Genomic DNA, 17,019 nt, shown 5'->3' on the forward strand with positions numbered 1-17,019 from the left:
GTGTCTGCCCACCTATGCATGAAGGATAGGGGGGGCTCCTCTAAGGTTCTGAGTCTGAGATCAGCTCAGATCTCCTGGCTGCTGGCAGACCTCCTTGCAAAGGTGTTATTGGTAGGGCCAGCCATTGGCAACCTTGGCAGCGTGAGACAATGAAGAGAGGATGGCCTGCAGGCCTGTAGGATGCAGTAAAGCTGCATGCAAGCTGTCTGGGGCTGATTTGCCTCCAGCTTGAGTCAAAGCAGTAATGAGACTCACATGGCCATAGATGGGAGAAAGGTGGCTCCCACACAAACTCCCCAGCCACCAATGCCTGGCAAGAAAAGCTATGATGGTTTTAGAGTTAGACGATTAAAAAAATTTTTTTAAAAAACAGCTCCACTAGTTGTGTGACCTTAGGCATGTTTAGTTCATCCCTCTGACCCGTTTTATCATCTGTCAAGTGGGGTGACAGAATGTTACATGGAACTGTTGTGAAAATTCAATAATGTGTGTAAAGGATTTAACATGTTACCAGGCACATACTCCTGTCACTATTAAGCCTGTGACCTCTTTAAGAGGCTGTAACTTCCTGGGAATTCCCTGGTGGTCCAGTGGTTAAGACTCTGTGCTTTCACTGCTGAGGGTCTGGGTTAAATCCCTGGTCAGGGAACTAAGATCCCAAAGATGCATGGCCAAAAAAAAAGAGGCTGTAACTTCCAGACTCCCCTAGTACCAAACCTTAAAAGATCAGAAGAGTCCAGGACTATCTCCAGGCCATCCCCACTTACTCGCTTCCCTATCCAGTGTCAGCCTTCTCAGTGCCACACCCCACATCCTCACCAGCAGTTCCATGAGCTGCTTCTCTGTCCATCAGTCTCTTCCTTCTGGCCTGGTTTTACTACTGGGGCATCCCCAACACAATTTACAGATGCATGATTCCATTTGAGAACTTGGGAAGAACTTTACTCTCAGTGAGACACATGTTTAGGGCCTAACTAGGCAAATTCCCTGCAACCTATGAAATCAACTCTGTGTTGGGAAGTGGTTTCACAACTTGAACATTGTTTCCGTGGCAAAATTCATTGCAAATCCAGCACAGAAACTTTCCAGGGTTCAACACACTTGGGAAAACTGGCAGAGTGCTGAGAACTGGAGATACAAAAATCAAAGGGATGCATATGAATCTATAATTATCTCAATAAAATAACTGAAATTTTATGTAATAAAAAAATGGAAAGGGAGACAATAAGGAAATAATGTGTTTTATGACATACTAGAGAGGTATGAATGGAAGAGCCTACCTCTGTCCAGGAGTGGTGAGGCAAGGGGAAGGGAAACACATTCAAATGCCTTTTCCTTACCAGGTTAAAGGCAGTATTTTGGATGTTTCATAACAGGTCTGGACCTTGGCACGGTTGACATTTGGGGCCAGATAATTCTTTGTTGTGGGTGGCTGTCCTATACATTGTAGGATATTAGCAGCCTGCCTGGCCTCTACTCACTAGAAGGCAGTCGCATCCCCACCCAGTTGTGACAACAAAAAATGTCATTGCCAAATGTCCCCTGGGGGCCAAGATCACCCCAGGTGATAATCACGGCTTTATATGCACCATATAACAATAATTATAATTAACCGTTGAGTACCTATCATGGGCCAGGCTCTGTGCCAGCCACTTGCACATACAATCTCTGATACTAGCAGCAATCATCCAAAGAGCGTTATATGATCATTTTACAATGAGGAAACATAAGGTCACCCAGCTAGGACTGCAACCCAGCTCTGTATCAACCCAAATACTGTGCTTTCTACGACACAACTCTGTTTCCCAAGGAAGTCAAGGAAAGCTTTAAAAAAAAAAAAAAATTGACTGAGATTTGATAGATTCCTAGGCAGCAAGCAGGTAGGTTGGGAAAAGGCATTCCAAGGTAGACAAACAGTACTGCAAAGACAGTGTGAGGGACGGTAGCATGTCTGCTTCATCTTATTTCGTGTATTTCTGTTGTGTTACCCTAAGGAGATTATGAGCCCTTTCATATCTTCAGTTCAGTTTAGTTTAATAATTGATAAGCAAATAAAGGCTGTAGTTTATGTGCCCATCCTAAGAAGGGCTGGGACCTCACAATCTGTATCATTACTGTCCTATTATTCACCTCTTCCTACCTGCTGTCTCCTCTTCCCTCTCCTCAGCTATACTCTTGGTTATTTTTAAGGCTGGGGAAAGGGCAAATACTCTGAAACTAGACTGGGGCTTAGGACTTCTCTGGTAGCACAGTGGTTATGAATCCGCCTGCCAGTGCAGGGGACACGGGTTTGAGCTCTGGTCTGGGAAGATCCCACATGCCGCAGAGCAACTAAGCCCGTGTACCACAACTACTGAGCCTGCGCTCTAGAGCCCACAAACCACAACTACTGAAGCCTGCGCGCCTAGAGCCCGTGCTCCACAACAAGAGAAGCCACCGCAATGAGAAGCCCATGCACCGCAATGAAGAGTAGCCTCCGTTCTCCGCAACTAGAGAAAGCCCGCACGCAGCAACGAAGACCCAACACAGCCATAAATAAATAAATAAATAAATAAACAGACGGGGGCTTAGAGCGGCTCTAATGATAGTATCATTTGCTGGAAGCCAAAGACCCAACACTAACGCCTTCCCTTTAGTGAGGTCAACTTCAGACCTTGGCAAAAGGGTTAGTCAGATCCCCTGGTGGGTGAAGCTAGTTAAGGCATCAGGCCAAGAAAAGAGGGGCTAGCAAGCATCTGGTCCTCCAGCCTTTTTAAAAAAAGAGTTGTTCTGGGTCTTCCCTGGCGGTCCAGTCGTTAAGACTCTGCGCATCCACTACAAGGGGCGCAGGTTCAATCCCTGGTCAGGCAACTAAGATCGCACATGCCGCGCAGCGTGGCCGAAAAAAAACCAGACTTGTTCTTACCAAAGAAAGAAGGAGATGACGCTTCCATGAGAATCAAGAACCTTTTATGGTTAGAACACACAGTCAGAAATCTGGGAGTGGCTGCTAAGCCACAAGAAGAGCCAGATGTCTTCTGAGGACAAGAAACCTTCCTTGCCTCCTCCACAGCAGCCAGACTGGGCCTCTGGACAACACGGGAAGTGTGACAGTCACACCTCCTGGATAAGGACCAAACAAGGTAGGAGGTCACGGTACTCAGCTCACAAGCCCTGCCGAGAACAGGAAAAGCACATTGGTTAGACCCAGAGCTTGGGGCAGCCCTAAACATCGACTTCCCATCCCGAGAGGCACGTGTCCTCGGTCTTCCAAGCAGACAACAGGAGAGTTTCTGTCATCTGTGGTTCAGGCATTAAATCCCATATCCCACAAACCCCTCCTCCAGGCAATGACCCTGACACTCACCCAAGTAATCATCCATCAGGGAGCCGATAGCAAACTGCAGAAGGAAAGGTAAAAAGCAAATGAAGCCAGGGCAAGCACAGAGCTATGCTCTAACCCGCAGTCTCAGGCCTTCTGCCCACCCACTTCTTCTTCCAAGCAGAAGAGCACAACCCCCCAAGGAACTCTGGGGAGGCAGAAATCATCAGCGCTGCCTGGTAGAGGCAGGCAAGAGACTCACAATGTCATTCTTGTCCACACGGGTCCCCACAATCTTCAAGCGGATCTCATCGTCCTGCTGAATCACAATGTCCTGGGGAGGAGGGAACAGTACATTCAGACAACCCCAGGCCAGGACTCTCCCTCGGAGTGGCTCATGCTCTTGTCCCTCTCACTGACTTCTTCCTTCCCACTTACCTCATCCATTGTCTTGTAACATGGTGGGTTGGAGTTAGGATCAAACTCCATCTCTGACGGGATGGACTGAAAGGAAGGTGAAACTGGGTAAGAGTACTTTAAAAGGATGCTTCAATAGATGCTCACGATACCTGTCTCCTCCTTAGACCCACCCAGTGTGCCTAGACTTACATGTCGAGAAATGAAGCAGGACATGGGCCCAATTTCTGTGAAGAGTCCAACCTAGAAGGGAAATGAGTGACCTTGCTTTTCCTTTTGTCCCCCAAAGTCTTCTAAGCTTCCTGTCCTTATCTGGTTCCTAATATCAATAATATTCTTCATGTTTCGAAACCACTCTGAAGTTTGGCATTTGTTTTCATTTCTTTCTTTTTTTCAAGCTTTCGTTTTAAGTTATGGAAGTGTAGTGGTAAACAGCTGAGGCCTAGAACTTTTCGGAACTTGGGATTTGAACACCTGTTGGCCACATGACCTTGGCCAGTAGACAACTTCTCCAGGCTTCAGCCTGGAGAAAAAAGCACGAGGATAAAAGCACTCACCTCACAGAGTCACTGTGAGGCTTTGCACACTACCTGTCCCAGAGGAACTACTCAATCAGTGGAGGCTACTATTGTTTTGACTATCAATAATGACTTACATACCCCTGAGTGAGGCAGAGCAAGATCACCATACCATTTGACAGGTGAGGAAGCTTGAAGCACAAAGAAGTGACGTGGCCAAAGACACAGAGTTATTAACAAGTCGAGTTGGGATCCATCCCAGATCTTCTAAGGGAGGGACCTTTCCACTACCTCCCCTGATGGTCTTACCTTGTTGACCTGAGTGACAACGGCATCCACGACCTCCCCTTTAAAGGGTCGGAAAACAATGGCCTTGTACTTAACTGGATAAAGGACAAAGCCTCGGCCTGGCTGGATCACACCAGCACCGATATTGTCGATGGTGGTGACAGCAATTACAAAGCCATACCTGCAAGGAGGATGAGAAGGAGAAAGGCACTGTGTGTGGAAAAGCCTCTAAACCATCTGCCACAAGAGACACTGAGCCTGGGGGTAAAGGGGCGGCACAAAGGGGAAGTAGATAGCACCCCTGCCCCACAGAGCTTAATAATCAAGAGAGGAGACAGGACAATGGTCCGCATCTAAAAATGCCAAATGCTGCTCTCATAATTTCACAACAAATGTCCAAAAGGGCTGCAGTCCTTGAGCCAAGAGACCTCAATCTTGGAGATGCCTCAGAATCACCTGGGAGAAACTTACTAAAATGCATATTCCCAGGCCTCCCCCCAGAGAGTCGTGATGCTGTAGGGATGAGTTGAGGCTCAGGAACCTGTATGTTCAAAGAACACCCAAAGTTACTCTGATGCTGGAGGTCCAAGCACTCTATAGCCCTGCTCATCCTCACTCATTTACATCACCATGTGCAAGGCTCCTCTGTGCAGAGCCCAGAGATGGTCAAGTCTCAGTCCTCTTCCTTCCTCCCCCTAACTCTCAATCTGCTTTTTCCTGCTCACTCATTAATTCAACAAACCTTTAGTGAGGCCCAAGATGTGCCACGCCAGGTCCCTGGGACAGAGAAAAGCAGCAGAATCAAAAAACACTGAGCCCCACAAGGGCGGACCTCATTCTATCTTTTTCACGGCATTGTTCCCAGGGCCTGACACAGAGCCTGGCACACAGCTGGAGCTTTAGAAATGTTTGCAGAGTAAATGAATGACCAATCTTGGCTGAAGGAAGGAAGCTCCGTTATCCAGCTTCGCAGAGGGAATCGTGGGAACCCAAAGCAGGAAGCATCTAACTGCCTGGGGCTCCTGGGAGAGTGAGAGGGCTCGCCAGGGTAGGTAGCTGAACCTTTCAGGATGTGTAGGAGTTGGGGAGGGGATGCAGGCAAAGGGAGACGTGTGCTCACTGCTTAGGTGGCACGGAGGGCGCGACACTCACTTGCCGGTGCAGGTCCCCTCCACCTCGGTGAAGAGCTTTTGCTTCACCGTGTTGAGCAGGTTGGGGCCGAAGTAGCGTGGGTGCAGCAGGATCTCGTGCTCCAGGGAGATCTGCGGGGAAACGGGGATGGAGACCAGGCTAGGAGCGGCAGGAACGTGAGGCAAGAAGCGGCCCCTAGTCCCGGTCCTCCGCTTCTCTCCTCCTCTCGACCCTGCCCTCGCCGCCATCCCGTGCCCTGCTCACGTGATAGAACATCGTCCCGGAGGAGCCTGGACAGCAGCCGGGCCTACAGCAGCGACGGCAGCGAGCCTCCACACCCACCGGAAACACAGCAACTACCCCAAGCCCGCTTCCGGGACTGCCCCGGAGAAGTGGGAGGGACTCGCCTCCTCCTCGGACCCCATTGAGTCTCGTTGTCGTGGGCGGGGAATCCGTGAAGCTCCTCCCCTCTGTGCAGCCCAACCGTGGTCGAAATGCCAGGCTCGCACAAATTATCAGTGTCCGGTGTAGACTATATGCTCAGTAAATCCTTTTAAAAGGCACTAATTGGGCTTCCCTGGTGGCGCAGTGGTTGAGAGTCCGCCGGCCGATGCAGGGGACGCGGGTTCGTGCCCCGGTCCGGGAGAATCCCACGTGCCGCGGAGCGGCTGGGCCCGTGAGCCATGGCCGCTGAGCCTGCGCGTCTGGAGCCTGTGATCCGCAACGGGAGAGGCCACAACAGTGAGAGGCCCGCGTACAGCAAAAATAATGATAGTAATAATAATTAATTAATTAATGAGAGATGGCATAAATAAAGCGCTTTAGCAGAATCTATTCATTCAGCAAATAGCTGAAGACGGCTTTCACATAGTAAGTATAGTAAGTAGCTGTTCTTATCTCATTTAATCCATACAGCAACCCCACCAGGCAGGCTTTGTTATTACTCCCATTTACAAGAAGGTCCCAGGCTCAGAAGGTTGAGGTCACTCAGGGTCGGGATTCAAATTCAGGATGCCTGACTCCAAGACTCTTGCATATTCAGGCATTCATTGCCTGGCTCTGGTAGTTTAGAGATGAAACCCGCAAAGTCAGAGCCCAGAAGGTAGCGCCCCCTCCAGGTGTGAAGAGAACCTCAAGTCACTGCGCTCCTTTCAACCCCCTCTCGCCCCTTCGTCCGCCCCCTTACACCCAAGGACCTAGAGAACTGGTGAGCCTTGTCTGTTCCTTCAGCCCTGCTCGCAGTTTTGTAGATAGTCCCTTTATTAAACTCGCCTCAGTTAACCAGAGTGAGCATGCAGTCTGTGCCCTGCTGGGACCCTGACTGATAAAAGGGCCATGGGAAGAAAGGCAGAAACACCATGAGATGCGGACCTATAATAAAGACTCAGCAAGAGCAGCTGTTTCTAAAGCCCAGACAGTGTCTGGGACCTTGAGCAAACTCCCTGCTGCCTAAGTTTTTGTATGTTGTAAGAAAGCCTGACCTTCCCTCCTGCAAGAACAGAGACTTCATGCTTTCTTAGAGCTGTCACACACCAGTTTCCATTGACGCTGCCCATTTCCTAGAATGATTGAGGTCACCAGTCAGCTGTTCAGACTCCTTGGGGATCCCCTGCACCTGCAACCACATAAGGAAGCAGATGGCGGGACGGAGGGCAGGGCCTCAACAGCCACGACTCCCTCCTTTCCTCTTTTCGAAGCCAGCCTGCCCGCAAAAGCAACCTTACCTGCTGACAGTGGTGTGCTGGAGCCCCCTACAAAAGCCAGCTGTTAATATTTCAGGAATTTTGCAAGCCAGTGGGTAAACACAACCATTATTAAAAAGTTAATTGTCTTGGGACTTCCATGGTGGCCCAGTGGGTAAGACTCTGCGCTCCCAATGCTGGGGGTCCGGGTTTGATCCCTGGTAAGGGAACTAGATCCCACATGCCTCAACTAAGTCTGCATGCTGCAACTAAAAATCCTGCAAAGACCAGCACAGCCAAAATAAATAAATAGATATTTTTAAAATGTTAACAATAATTTAATTGTCAACTTACAATTAAATGAATTATACTAAAAAACAAAGGCAGAGGTGTAGATGAAACAAGTTTGGCAATATATTGATAATCGTTGAAGCCGGATGATGGATAACGGTGGTTTCTTACACTTTTCCTACTACTTTTGTGTGTTTGAAATTGTTCATAATAAAAAGTTAGAAAAAAACAAAACTGTGATACTGTGATTTACAATAAATAAATAAATAAATATATATATATATATATATATATGGTCTTTTCCCCCGTTTCTGTCACAGAGCTCCTAAACCCTTAGAATTGCCTAAGTGATAAGATGATGAATGTGTCTTGATATTCATAACAAACCCCTTTCAACCACACACGAGTTTATGTTAATGAGATGACTTTTGGAACGCACCTAAACCAGGGGAAACAACCAAGTGACTGGAGGATTGGAACTTTCAGTGTCAACTCCTTGACCTGGCTAATGAATTAATCAACCCTGCCTATGTAGTGAAAATCTCCATAAAAACCCAAAAGGATGGGGTTCAGAGAGCTTGGCGTTTGTGAAGACGTATAGAACTGGGGAGAGTGGTGAGCTCAGAGAGAGCATGGAAGCTCCACGCCCTTTCCCCATCCCACACCCTAGGCATCTTTTCTATGTGGCTCTTCCTGAGTTAGGGTCTTTTATAATAAAGTGGAAATCTAGTAAGTGAAATGTTTCTTTGAGTTCTGTGAGCCACTCTAGCAAATTAATTGAACCCAAGGAGGTGGGTGGGAGTGGTCTTTGGAACCTTCAATCTATAGCCAGTTAGATGGACAGATGACAACCGGAACTTACTATTGTCATCTGAAGTGGAAGGCAGTCTTGTAGGACTGAGCCCTTAACCTGTGGAATCTGATGCTATCTCCGTGTCGATGGTGTCAGAATTGAGTTAAATCATAGGACACCCAGCTGGTGTTTGAGAATTGCTTGGAAGTGTGGGGGGGAAAAAACACACATTGTAATTAGAGTCAGAATCATTAGCAATAAATACTTAAAACTCATCATTTCCTATTTAACATAGTTTACTATTATCAATGCTCTTGAGGTTATTTACACCTACTGTGTCTGTGTGGTGTAAATGTTATATAATTGTCTATGTAGGTATAAGAATTCCAGTTGCTCTGATATCCTCACCAGCACTTGGTACTGTCAGCAGGGTTTATTTTTTTGTTTGCTATCCTAGTAAGTGTGATAGTATCTCATGGTGGTTTTAATTTTCATTCTCCTAATGACTAAGGATGTTGAACATCTTTTCATGTACTTATTTGCCAAGAGTGATCTTTTCAAAACTCACGTCAAATCATGTCAATCCCCTACTTAGGGCCTGATGGCTTCCCAGGGCACTAGAATAAAACCATCACTCTGACCAACCAGGCAGGGGCCAGATTCAGCCAACTCTATTTTCTGCCTCTCTTCCTCTTGCTTTCTCCACTCCAGCCACATTGGCCTCCTCTCCCACCTTGAGACCAATGCGCTTGCTATTTCCTATGCCTACAACGCTATTGGCTCTGATTTTCACCTGATGGGGATGGGGGAGCTCCTTCTCATTTTTCAGTTATAAGCTCAATATCACCACTTCCAAGAGGCCTTCCATGACTACCCTGACTCAAGTAGCCACACCCAATCACTCTCCTGTTGTATTGCTTTGTTTTATTTTCTTCATAGAACTTAGCCCTATTTAGCGTCATCTTATTAATTTATGTATGTGCAGATTGCCTGTTTCCCCTCAAGAAGGGCAGGGATTCCTGTCTGTTGTGTTCCTAGATGCCTAGAAGAGCCCCTGGCACACAACAGGTGCTTGGGATCTATTTGCATCACTGATCGAATCTCTAGCACCTAACAGTGCACTTGGCAAATAATGGAGTTTAACAAATATGGGTTGACTGAACCTCATTCTCATATTGAATCTATTATGATCTCTTCAAGCTCCCCAGGCATGGTTTGGCCCTGATAAATCCTCCCCAAGCCCTGATCTCTTTGCCTCCAAAACTTCAGAATCAGAGACAAGCTAGAACAGAAAGAAAATAGCAATGGAGAACAATCAGCTGAATTGAGATTCGGAGTACAAAGAAAGTCTACTGAAGGATTGTTTTACTTTACTTTTGTTGCACAATAAACCACCCCAAAACTTTGTGGCTTAAAACAACCACAGTAATTTATTTATCTCATAATCTACAGTTGGAGCAAAAGACTCAGTGGGGAAGGTGTGCTCCTGCTTCAAGCAAAGTCAGCTGGGCAGCTCAGCTGGGCACTGGAGGGTCCACTTTTTTTTTTGCGGTACGCGGGCCTCTCACTGTTGTGGCCTCTCCCGTTGCGGAGCACAGGCTCCGGACGCGCAGGCTCAGCGGCCATGGCTCACGGGCCCAGCCGCTCCGCGGCATGTGGGATCCTCCCGGACCGGGGCACGAACCCGTGTCCCCTGCATCGGCAGGTGGACTCTCAACCACTGCGCCACCAGGGAAGCCCTAGAGGATCCGCTTCTGAGATGGTTCAATCACATGGCTGGCAAATTGAAGCTGGCTGTTAGCTGGAAGCCTGGGTGTGGCTCTGGCTGAAACACTTACAGGTGCCCTCTTCGTGTGGCCTGGGTTCTTCACAGCATGGTGGCTGGGTCCTAAGAGCAAGCATCCCAAGAGGACCAGGCGGAACTTCTGTCCCTTTTTATGACGTAGCCTCAAAAGTCACACAGCATCACATCTCTCTGAGGGTCACAATCTCTCCCGGACTCAAGGTGAGAGAACTTACCGGATGGAAGGAGCATCAATGTCATATTGTAAAAGGAGCATGTGGGAGGGAAGATCTTGTTAAGGCCACTTTGGAGAACACAATCTGCCACAAGGATAGGTCTTACCAACCTACAGAGTAGTAGAGAGGAGCCCTTGTGATGATGTCTGTCACTTGTCTCCCAAAGATTTATATACAAGCAGCAGGTCCAGCCCCTGGAGGGCAACTCTGAGGAAGGATCATCCATCCTAGCTGCCCCTCTCGCTGGTTCTAGGTTCCTGCTTCTGTGCCACCAGTTCATCCAACAGCTAGGATAATCCTGCCTGCAGTTGAGTCTGAATCCTCTGGCCATGGGTACAACAACCCTGAGGACCACCTGGGGGACACTCCAGGAAGACAAATCTACAAAGTGGTTAAGGGTGTGACTTTGAAGATAGGTAGACCTAGATTCAATTTCAGCTCTGCCTTTTATTAGCTTTGTGACCTTGGCCAAGTTACTTAACCAAGTCTCACAAGAACCTCAGTCTCTTCTTCTGTCTAATGGGGATAAGAAAGGCTATAATGGAATTAGAGATCATATGTTTAGCACATTGCTAGCAGTTAACAACTACTAAATATACGGTAGGTATTTTTCTAATTTCTACTAATACAAAAACGCATAGAAGAAAGCTTTTCAACCTCTTTTCTTGGGGGAAAGTTACTGCAATAAGTATGAAATTTCTTTTGTTTTAGCTTTAAAATTTACATACTTTTTTTTTCATGTGCCATAGTCTATCTATGCCAGTTTAATATGCCTATTCCCCAGATAAAAACTTCTATCAAAAAAATCTGGGGCTTCCCTGGTGGCGCAGTGGCTGAGAGTCCGCCTGCCGATGCAGGGGACGCGGGTTCGTGCCCCGTCCGGGAAGATCCCACATGCCGCGGAGCGGCTGGGCCCGTGAGCCATGGCCGCTGAGCCTGCGCGTCCGGAACCTGTGCTCCGCCACGGGAGAGGCCACAGCAGTGAGAGGCCCGCGTACCGCAAAAAAAAAAAAAAAAATCTGACTGAACGGTGCTCTTGAAAGATGTTTCCTGGCACCCTGTAGCTCTGTGTACCCCAGGGTGGGGGTATGTATATTCCAGTTTTTTTGTTTTGTTCTTTTTTTTTTTTTTTTTAATGAGAAGACTTGTTTAAATTGAAGACACTTTTTTTTTTTTTTAATTTATGACTGTGTTGGGTCTTCGTTTCTGTGCGAGGGCTTTCTCTAGTTGTGGCAAGCGGGGGCCCCTCTTCATCGCGGTGCACGGGCCTCTCGCTATCGCGGCCTCTCTTGTTGCAGAGCACAGGCTCCAGACGCACAGGCTCAGTAGTTGTGGCTCACGGACCCAGTTGCTCCGCGGCATGTGGGATCTTCCCAGACCAGGGCTCGAACCCGTGTCCCCTGCACTGGCAGGCAGATTCTCAACCACTGCACCACCAGGGAAGCCCTGTATATTCCAGTTTTGAGAAGCAAAACCAACAAGTTGTGCCCTGCTTAATGGTGTGCCTGGGTGTGAGAGAGGCTAAAACCTAGCACACACTAGGCTTATTAAGCCACAGTGGCCACTAGTCTGTGTTGACCAAAGGGATTTATACAGAGGTTAAAATAAATGTTATCTTTTTTTTTTTTTTGGCTGTGCCGCATGGCATATAGGATCTTAGTTCCCCGACCAGGGATGGAACCTGTGTCCCCTGTAGTGGAAGCATGGAGTCCTAACCACTGGACCACCAGGGAATTCCCCAAATAACTATAATTTTAAAAACCTAGGTCCAGTATGTTTAGCAACCCCAGAGTGTGTCAAGCACACAGTCTTTGTGCCCAATCTCAGATTCATCTTCATTCTGATCTCTTCTGAACCTGTAGAAACATGATCGCTTAAGCTTCCTGAACAGCCTGTGCTCCTCACTGCTTAGCAGCTCCACAGCCCTCTCTCCTACAAGGGTTTTCCCTCCAGTCCCCTGGCTTTAAATACCATCCATATGATGCTGATGACACTCCCAATGTATATCTCCAGCCCCAGTGTTTCCCCTGATCTTCAAGCTCACAAGTCTAACCGGCTGAGGGGAAGCTCTACCTAAAGCGTCAAAACAGAACTCTCCATTTTCCTATCCCATTGTCCCCATCTCAGAAAATGGCTGCCAGCCACACCATTGCTCATGCAAAGATTTTAGCCATCCTTGACTCCTTTTTCCTCTTGACTCTCATCTCCTATCCTAATTTTAGCAAATTCTGTTGACCCAGCACTTCTCCCCAGCTCCACCATCACTACCTTTGTCTAGCCACCATCATCTCTTGCAGAACAATTTGCACAGCTCTCTCCCTGCCCCACTTTGATCCCCTATGTTCCTTTCTCCAGACTAGGCAGGCTAAGCCTTTAAAAGCAAGAATCGTATCAGAACACTCCCCTGCTTAAAACCTACCAATGGCTCCCGACTATACTCAGAATAGAATACAAACTGCTCACCATGGCCAATGAAATTCCACACCCACCCATTTGTGTGAGGTCAGATTTTAATCTTCATATAATCAAAACAATATCTCATAATAGTTTGAAAACAGAAACAGATGTGAGACTCCAGCTGTCTTATATTAAGCCAGACATTAAAGAAATTGGGAAAAATGTAAAACAATGCCACTATTTTCACTACATATTTTTTTGACTTTGGAAAATAGAGTTATTTTTCCTAGAAAATGAAAATGTTACTTATGTCGGGTTTTTTTTTAATTAATTAATTATTTTTGGCTGCACTGGGTCTTCGTTGCGGTGCACGGGCTTCTCGTTGCAGAGCACAGGCTCTATGCATGCCGGCTTCAGGAGTTGCAGCACGCGGGCTCAGTAGTTGTGTCTAGACAACTAGCTGTTGTCTAGGAACTCTGGAAGATCTCTTCAGAAGTAGTCACGCTCTTTATTCTCCCGCCCAGGGACACTTTAGGGCCTTGGCCCACTCACTCCTTTCCTACCAGCTACTGCCCACTACGCTCCACACAGAGAAGGACACTCATCTCTTCTACTGTAAGTTGGCTATAGAGTTTAGGCTAGGGACACTACGACCGCATTCGCACAGCTGCTAGTTCTCTGACACCACCACTGCTGAGCCAGGAGCCCAGAACCATCAGACTGGAGGGAGTGAGGCAGCAGGACATCTTGGAGTTTTTGAGAGAGTAAGGGCCCTACAAGAAACAACTGCAGTTCAGAGGTGCAGCTATCGCCCACGGTTACAGCAGAGCCGGGTCTAAGACTCGGGCCTCCGGGGTACCACACCAGCTTGTAGGTTCTCCTTTTCCCGGTCACCCAGCAGCGAGGGTGACGTGCTGTCCGCTAAGACACAACGCTCTGCGCCGTGGCGGGCCTCGCGGCCCTCCTGGCGGACGTCGCACTCCTACTGCCTCAGGTAGCTGGAAAAGCTCAACCAATCCAGAGGGCTCTGAGGCGAAGAAGGAGGTTAGAAAAGGAAAAGTTTAGGACAGGAGCGCTAACCAATAGGGAGCCCACCTGCCTGAGTGACGGCCACCAGCACCCACTTGGAGAAGCCGCCCCGAGCTGGGGGGATGGTTAGGGGAGAGTGAACCAATCCCTGACGAGGGAAGGCAAATTTGAGCCAATGACAACTGAGAAGGTGGGAAGGGGCGGAGCTCTCCCGGTGGCTGGTCGGTGGTGAGTGAAGAGATCAGCTTTCTCTGCTAGTTCCCACCCTCGGACTTCTTAGCCCCTGGAATGCGAGAGAGGCTCAGGGAGTTCCCGGAGTGGGGCGTAGAGGTATCGCCCGCAAAGGCCTGGGGGCGAGACTTCTTGTTGAAGGAGGTGCTGGAAGCTACCGGGTGGGCATCGAGGAAGCGGAGGCTGCTTAGGAGGCGGGACTTCCGGGGAGGGGCTTTGTCGACAGGGCGGGGCCTGCTGCTAAGGTTAGGCCGAAGGGGCGGGGCTAAAAGTAGACCACTGGGTGTGACCTGGGAGAACGAAGGGTAGTAATTTAAGCGAGCGTCTTGGGGTCAGGACGGTGCTGCCAGAGGCTTTGGGGTGGCAAGTAATAGCCCATAGGTGACGTTATGGTTTATGGGAGGGTCACCTGCCCTAACCCCCTGTCCTCTTTTCCCAGGGAGCCACTGGTGGCGACCTTCCTAGGGTCCCTTTCCCTTCGTGGGGTGCTATGGAGTTCCCAGAACACAGCCAGCAGCTGCTGCAGAGCCTCCGAGAGCAGCGGTCCCAGGGTTTCCTTTGTGACTGCACGGTGATGGTGGGTAGCACCCAGTTCTTGGCCCATCGGGCTGTGCTGGCCTCCTGCAGCCCGTTTTTCCAGCTTTTCTACAAAGAGCGGGAACTGGACAAGAGGGATCTGGTGTGTATCCACAACGAGATTGTCACAGCTCCAGCCTTTGGGCTGCTTCTGGACTTTATGTATGCCGGCCAGCTGGTCCTGAGGGGGGATACCCCTGTGGAGGATGTGCTGGCAGCTGCCAGCTACTTGCACATGAATGATATTGTCAAGGTGTGTAAGCGGCGGCTGCAAGCCCGGGCCCTGGCAGAGGCGGATAGTACCAAGAAGGAGGAAGAAACCAACTCACAGCACCCTAATTTGGAGTTTTTGTCCAGCACTTCCCGTGGCCCCCAACCTTCGTTGGCATCTGCAGAGACATCAGGCCACTGGGGCAAAGGGGAATGGAAAGGCTCAGCAGCTCCCTCACCTACTGTCTGTCCTCCAGATGAGCCACCGATGCCGGCTGGGGCTGATACTACACAGCCTGGCGTGGAGGTTGACTCACCGCATCTGCGGGCACCTCCTCCACCAGTGGCTGATGTCTCTCTTGCCAGCCCCAGTAGCTCCACAGAAACCAACCCTGCAAACTACTTCTCTTCGGGCCTCCCAACGGTTTCAGTGGAGCCACTGGCTCCCCTTGATGTGGTTTCTGAGAATCTGAGGGTGGTGGAACCAAGGGGAACTGGAGGCCCGCTGCAAGGCTTCTATCCCCCAGCTTCGGCTGCAGTCCCAGTCCCAGCCCCAGTTCCATCCCAGGCTCCAGCCCCAGCAGAAGCGGAGCTGGTCCAGGTGAAAGTAGAAGCTATCGTGATTTCCGATGAGGAGCCCGATGCCTCGGAGGAACAGCCTCGGGGTCCTGAGGGACTGTTCCCACCCGGAGGAGCAGTGTATGGTGAACAGCCCCCCCAGCCAGAGGCCTTTGAAGAGCCAAGGGCAGCAGGACTGGAGGAGGTGGGGGCCAGTGACCACTTCCTGCCGCCAGATCCTCACCTACCCTACCATTTGCTGCCAGGTCCAGGGCAGTATCATCGAGGACTGGTGACCTCACCCCTGCCTGCTCCGCCCACCCTGCACGAGCCACTCTACCTGCCTTCCGAGTATGAAGCAGCCCCGGGAAGCTTTGGGGTTTTTACGGAGGATGTTCCCACTTGCAAGACATGCGGGAAGACCTTCTCATGTTCTTACACACTACGGCGCCATGCCACAGTGCACACGCGTGAGCGACCCTACGAGTGCCGCTACTGCCTGCGCAGTTACACGCAGTCAGGGGACCTGTACCGCCACATCCGCAAGGCTCACAATGAGGACCTGGCCAAACGCAGCAAACCGGATCCAGAGGCTGGCCCCCTCCTGGGAGTGCAGCCCATCCCCGGCTCCCCGACAGCAGACAGACAGAACAGCAGTGCTGGAGGGCCAGCCAAAGATTTTGTACTTGGCCCCAAAAACTAACACGCCCTGATGCCAGGCCGGCTCTTGCCCCCGTTAGGGGGCAGCACGGAAGGTGGGAAGCATCTCATTTCCCCTGCTGGGGACAGAATGAAGATTCTGCCCAGGCTGTAGGTTCCTACCCTTTTCTTTTCCCAGCCAGATAGCAGGACTTTATGGGGCATCGCATCTCAGTCAACTCCTCACCAAGGGCACTGGGAATTTTCCTGAGGTGTAATTGCTTCTCACTCTGCGTTTGGACCCATAAAGCTAGCAGTGAAAAGTATCTCTCTGAACTGGACTTGCCTGGTTTCTTCCACAAAACTGCACACCTGCTGATTCTTTCACAGCTCTCCTCCAGACCTAGGAATCTGATACCTGTACTTGGGGTAGGGGTGGGGGTCAGGTTGTTTATGAGGAAAAAAGTGGGAGAGGCAGAGGGCAGTGTAGACTTTACTTAGGAAAAGTGTACAAATTAGGGAATTTCACACAATTATGGTTTATTGTTGTAGTTGAGCTCTTCCTGTGTCCCGGACTGTACTGGGGACTTCACATAAATACTCATTTAATCCTCAACAAGTTTATGAGGTATTATCCCTCTCCCCGCTTTTTTCCCCACAGACAAGGAAACTTGAGACTGAACAATCAACGTTAACTTGTTCTGGGTCACAGAGCTAGTTAAGGGGCAAGCCAGAATTTGAACGCTGGCTTATGACTTCAGATACCATGCTGGTTTAAAACACTGTTGAAGATGGTTCACCTTGAACTAGAAGTTGTTTTCTTTTTTGACCTTCTGAGTGTTTGGTTTTGTTGCCTTACCCCTTTCCCTCTGCTTTCCATGTAGAAAGGCCTTTGATTGACTGTTTCAACAACAGATACCTTTTGAGTGTTTGGTTTTG

General features: G+C 49.3%; 2 protein-coding genes across 5 annotated transcripts; one reads left to right on the forward strand and one right to left on the reverse strand.

The window, feature by feature from the left end:
* Nucleotides 1–2,932: 2,932 nt before the first annotated feature.
* POLR2G (RNA polymerase II subunit G) lies at nt 2,933–6,036 on the reverse strand. 2 transcript variants are annotated; one of them, XM_060157648.1, is made up of 8 exons: nt 5,920–6,036; nt 5,677–5,786; nt 4,546–4,705; nt 3,911–3,961; nt 3,740–3,805; nt 3,564–3,635; nt 3,347–3,380; nt 2,933–3,153 (listed from the first exon to the last, which is right to left on the reverse strand). In XM_060157648.1, the coding sequence occupies exons 1-8, from the start codon at nt 5,929–5,931 to the stop codon at nt 3,140–3,142; spliced, it is 519 nt and encodes a 172-aa protein (XP_060013631.1). In that variant the 5' UTR covers nt 5,932–6,036; the 3' UTR covers nt 2,933–3,139. The 2 variants fall into 2 exon arrangements, with proteins under 2 accessions (XP_060013631.1, XP_060013632.1); XM_060157649.1 differs by lacking the exon at nt 3,911–3,961.
* Nucleotides 6,037–13,771: 7,735 nt separating this feature from the next.
* On the forward strand, nt 13,772–16,842 carry ZBTB3 (zinc finger and BTB domain containing 3). 3 transcript variants are annotated; one of them, XM_060157651.1, is made up of 2 exons: nt 13,772–13,831; nt 14,537–16,842. In XM_060157651.1, the coding sequence occupies exon 2, from the start codon at nt 14,588–14,590 to the stop codon at nt 16,142–16,144; it is 1,557 nt and encodes a 518-aa protein (XP_060013634.1). In that variant the 5' UTR covers nt 13,772–13,831; nt 14,537–14,587; the 3' UTR covers nt 16,145–16,842. The 3 variants fall into 3 exon arrangements, with proteins under 3 accessions (XP_060013634.1, XP_060013633.1, XP_060013636.1); XM_060157650.1 differs by lacking the exon at nt 13,772–13,831 and adding an exon at nt 14,099–14,196; XM_060157653.1 differs by lacking the exon at nt 13,772–13,831 and adding an exon at nt 14,197–14,258.
* The last annotated feature ends 177 nt before the right edge of the window (nt 16,843–17,019 follow it).

Source organism: Lagenorhynchus albirostris, chromosome 9 (genome assembly GCF_949774975.1).
Source record: "Lagenorhynchus albirostris chromosome 9, mLagAlb1.1, whole genome shotgun sequence".
Lineage (NCBI taxonomy): Eukaryota > Metazoa > Chordata > Mammalia > Artiodactyla > Delphinidae > Lagenorhynchus > Lagenorhynchus albirostris.

Bases quoted from the DNA above. Each gene is read 5' to 3' on its own strand.
- POLR2G (XM_060157648.1), bottom strand. The intron at 3,806-3,910 runs GTAAGTCTAGGC...CCTTCCTTTCAG, and splicing joins CCTGCTTCATTTCTCGACAT to TCCATCCCGTCAGAGATGGA. The intron at 3,636-3,739 runs GTAAGTGGGAAG...CCTCCTCCCCAG, and splicing joins GTTACAAGACAATGGATGAG to GACATTGTGATTCAGCAGGA.
- ZBTB3 (XM_060157650.1), top strand. From the start codon at position 14,155: ATGCGAGAGAGGCTCAGGGAGTTCCCGGAGTGGGGCGTAGAG. The intron at 14,197-14,536 runs GTATCGCCCGCA...CTCTTTTCCCAG, and splicing joins TCCCGGAGTGGGGCGTAGAG to GGAGCCACTGGTGGCGACCT.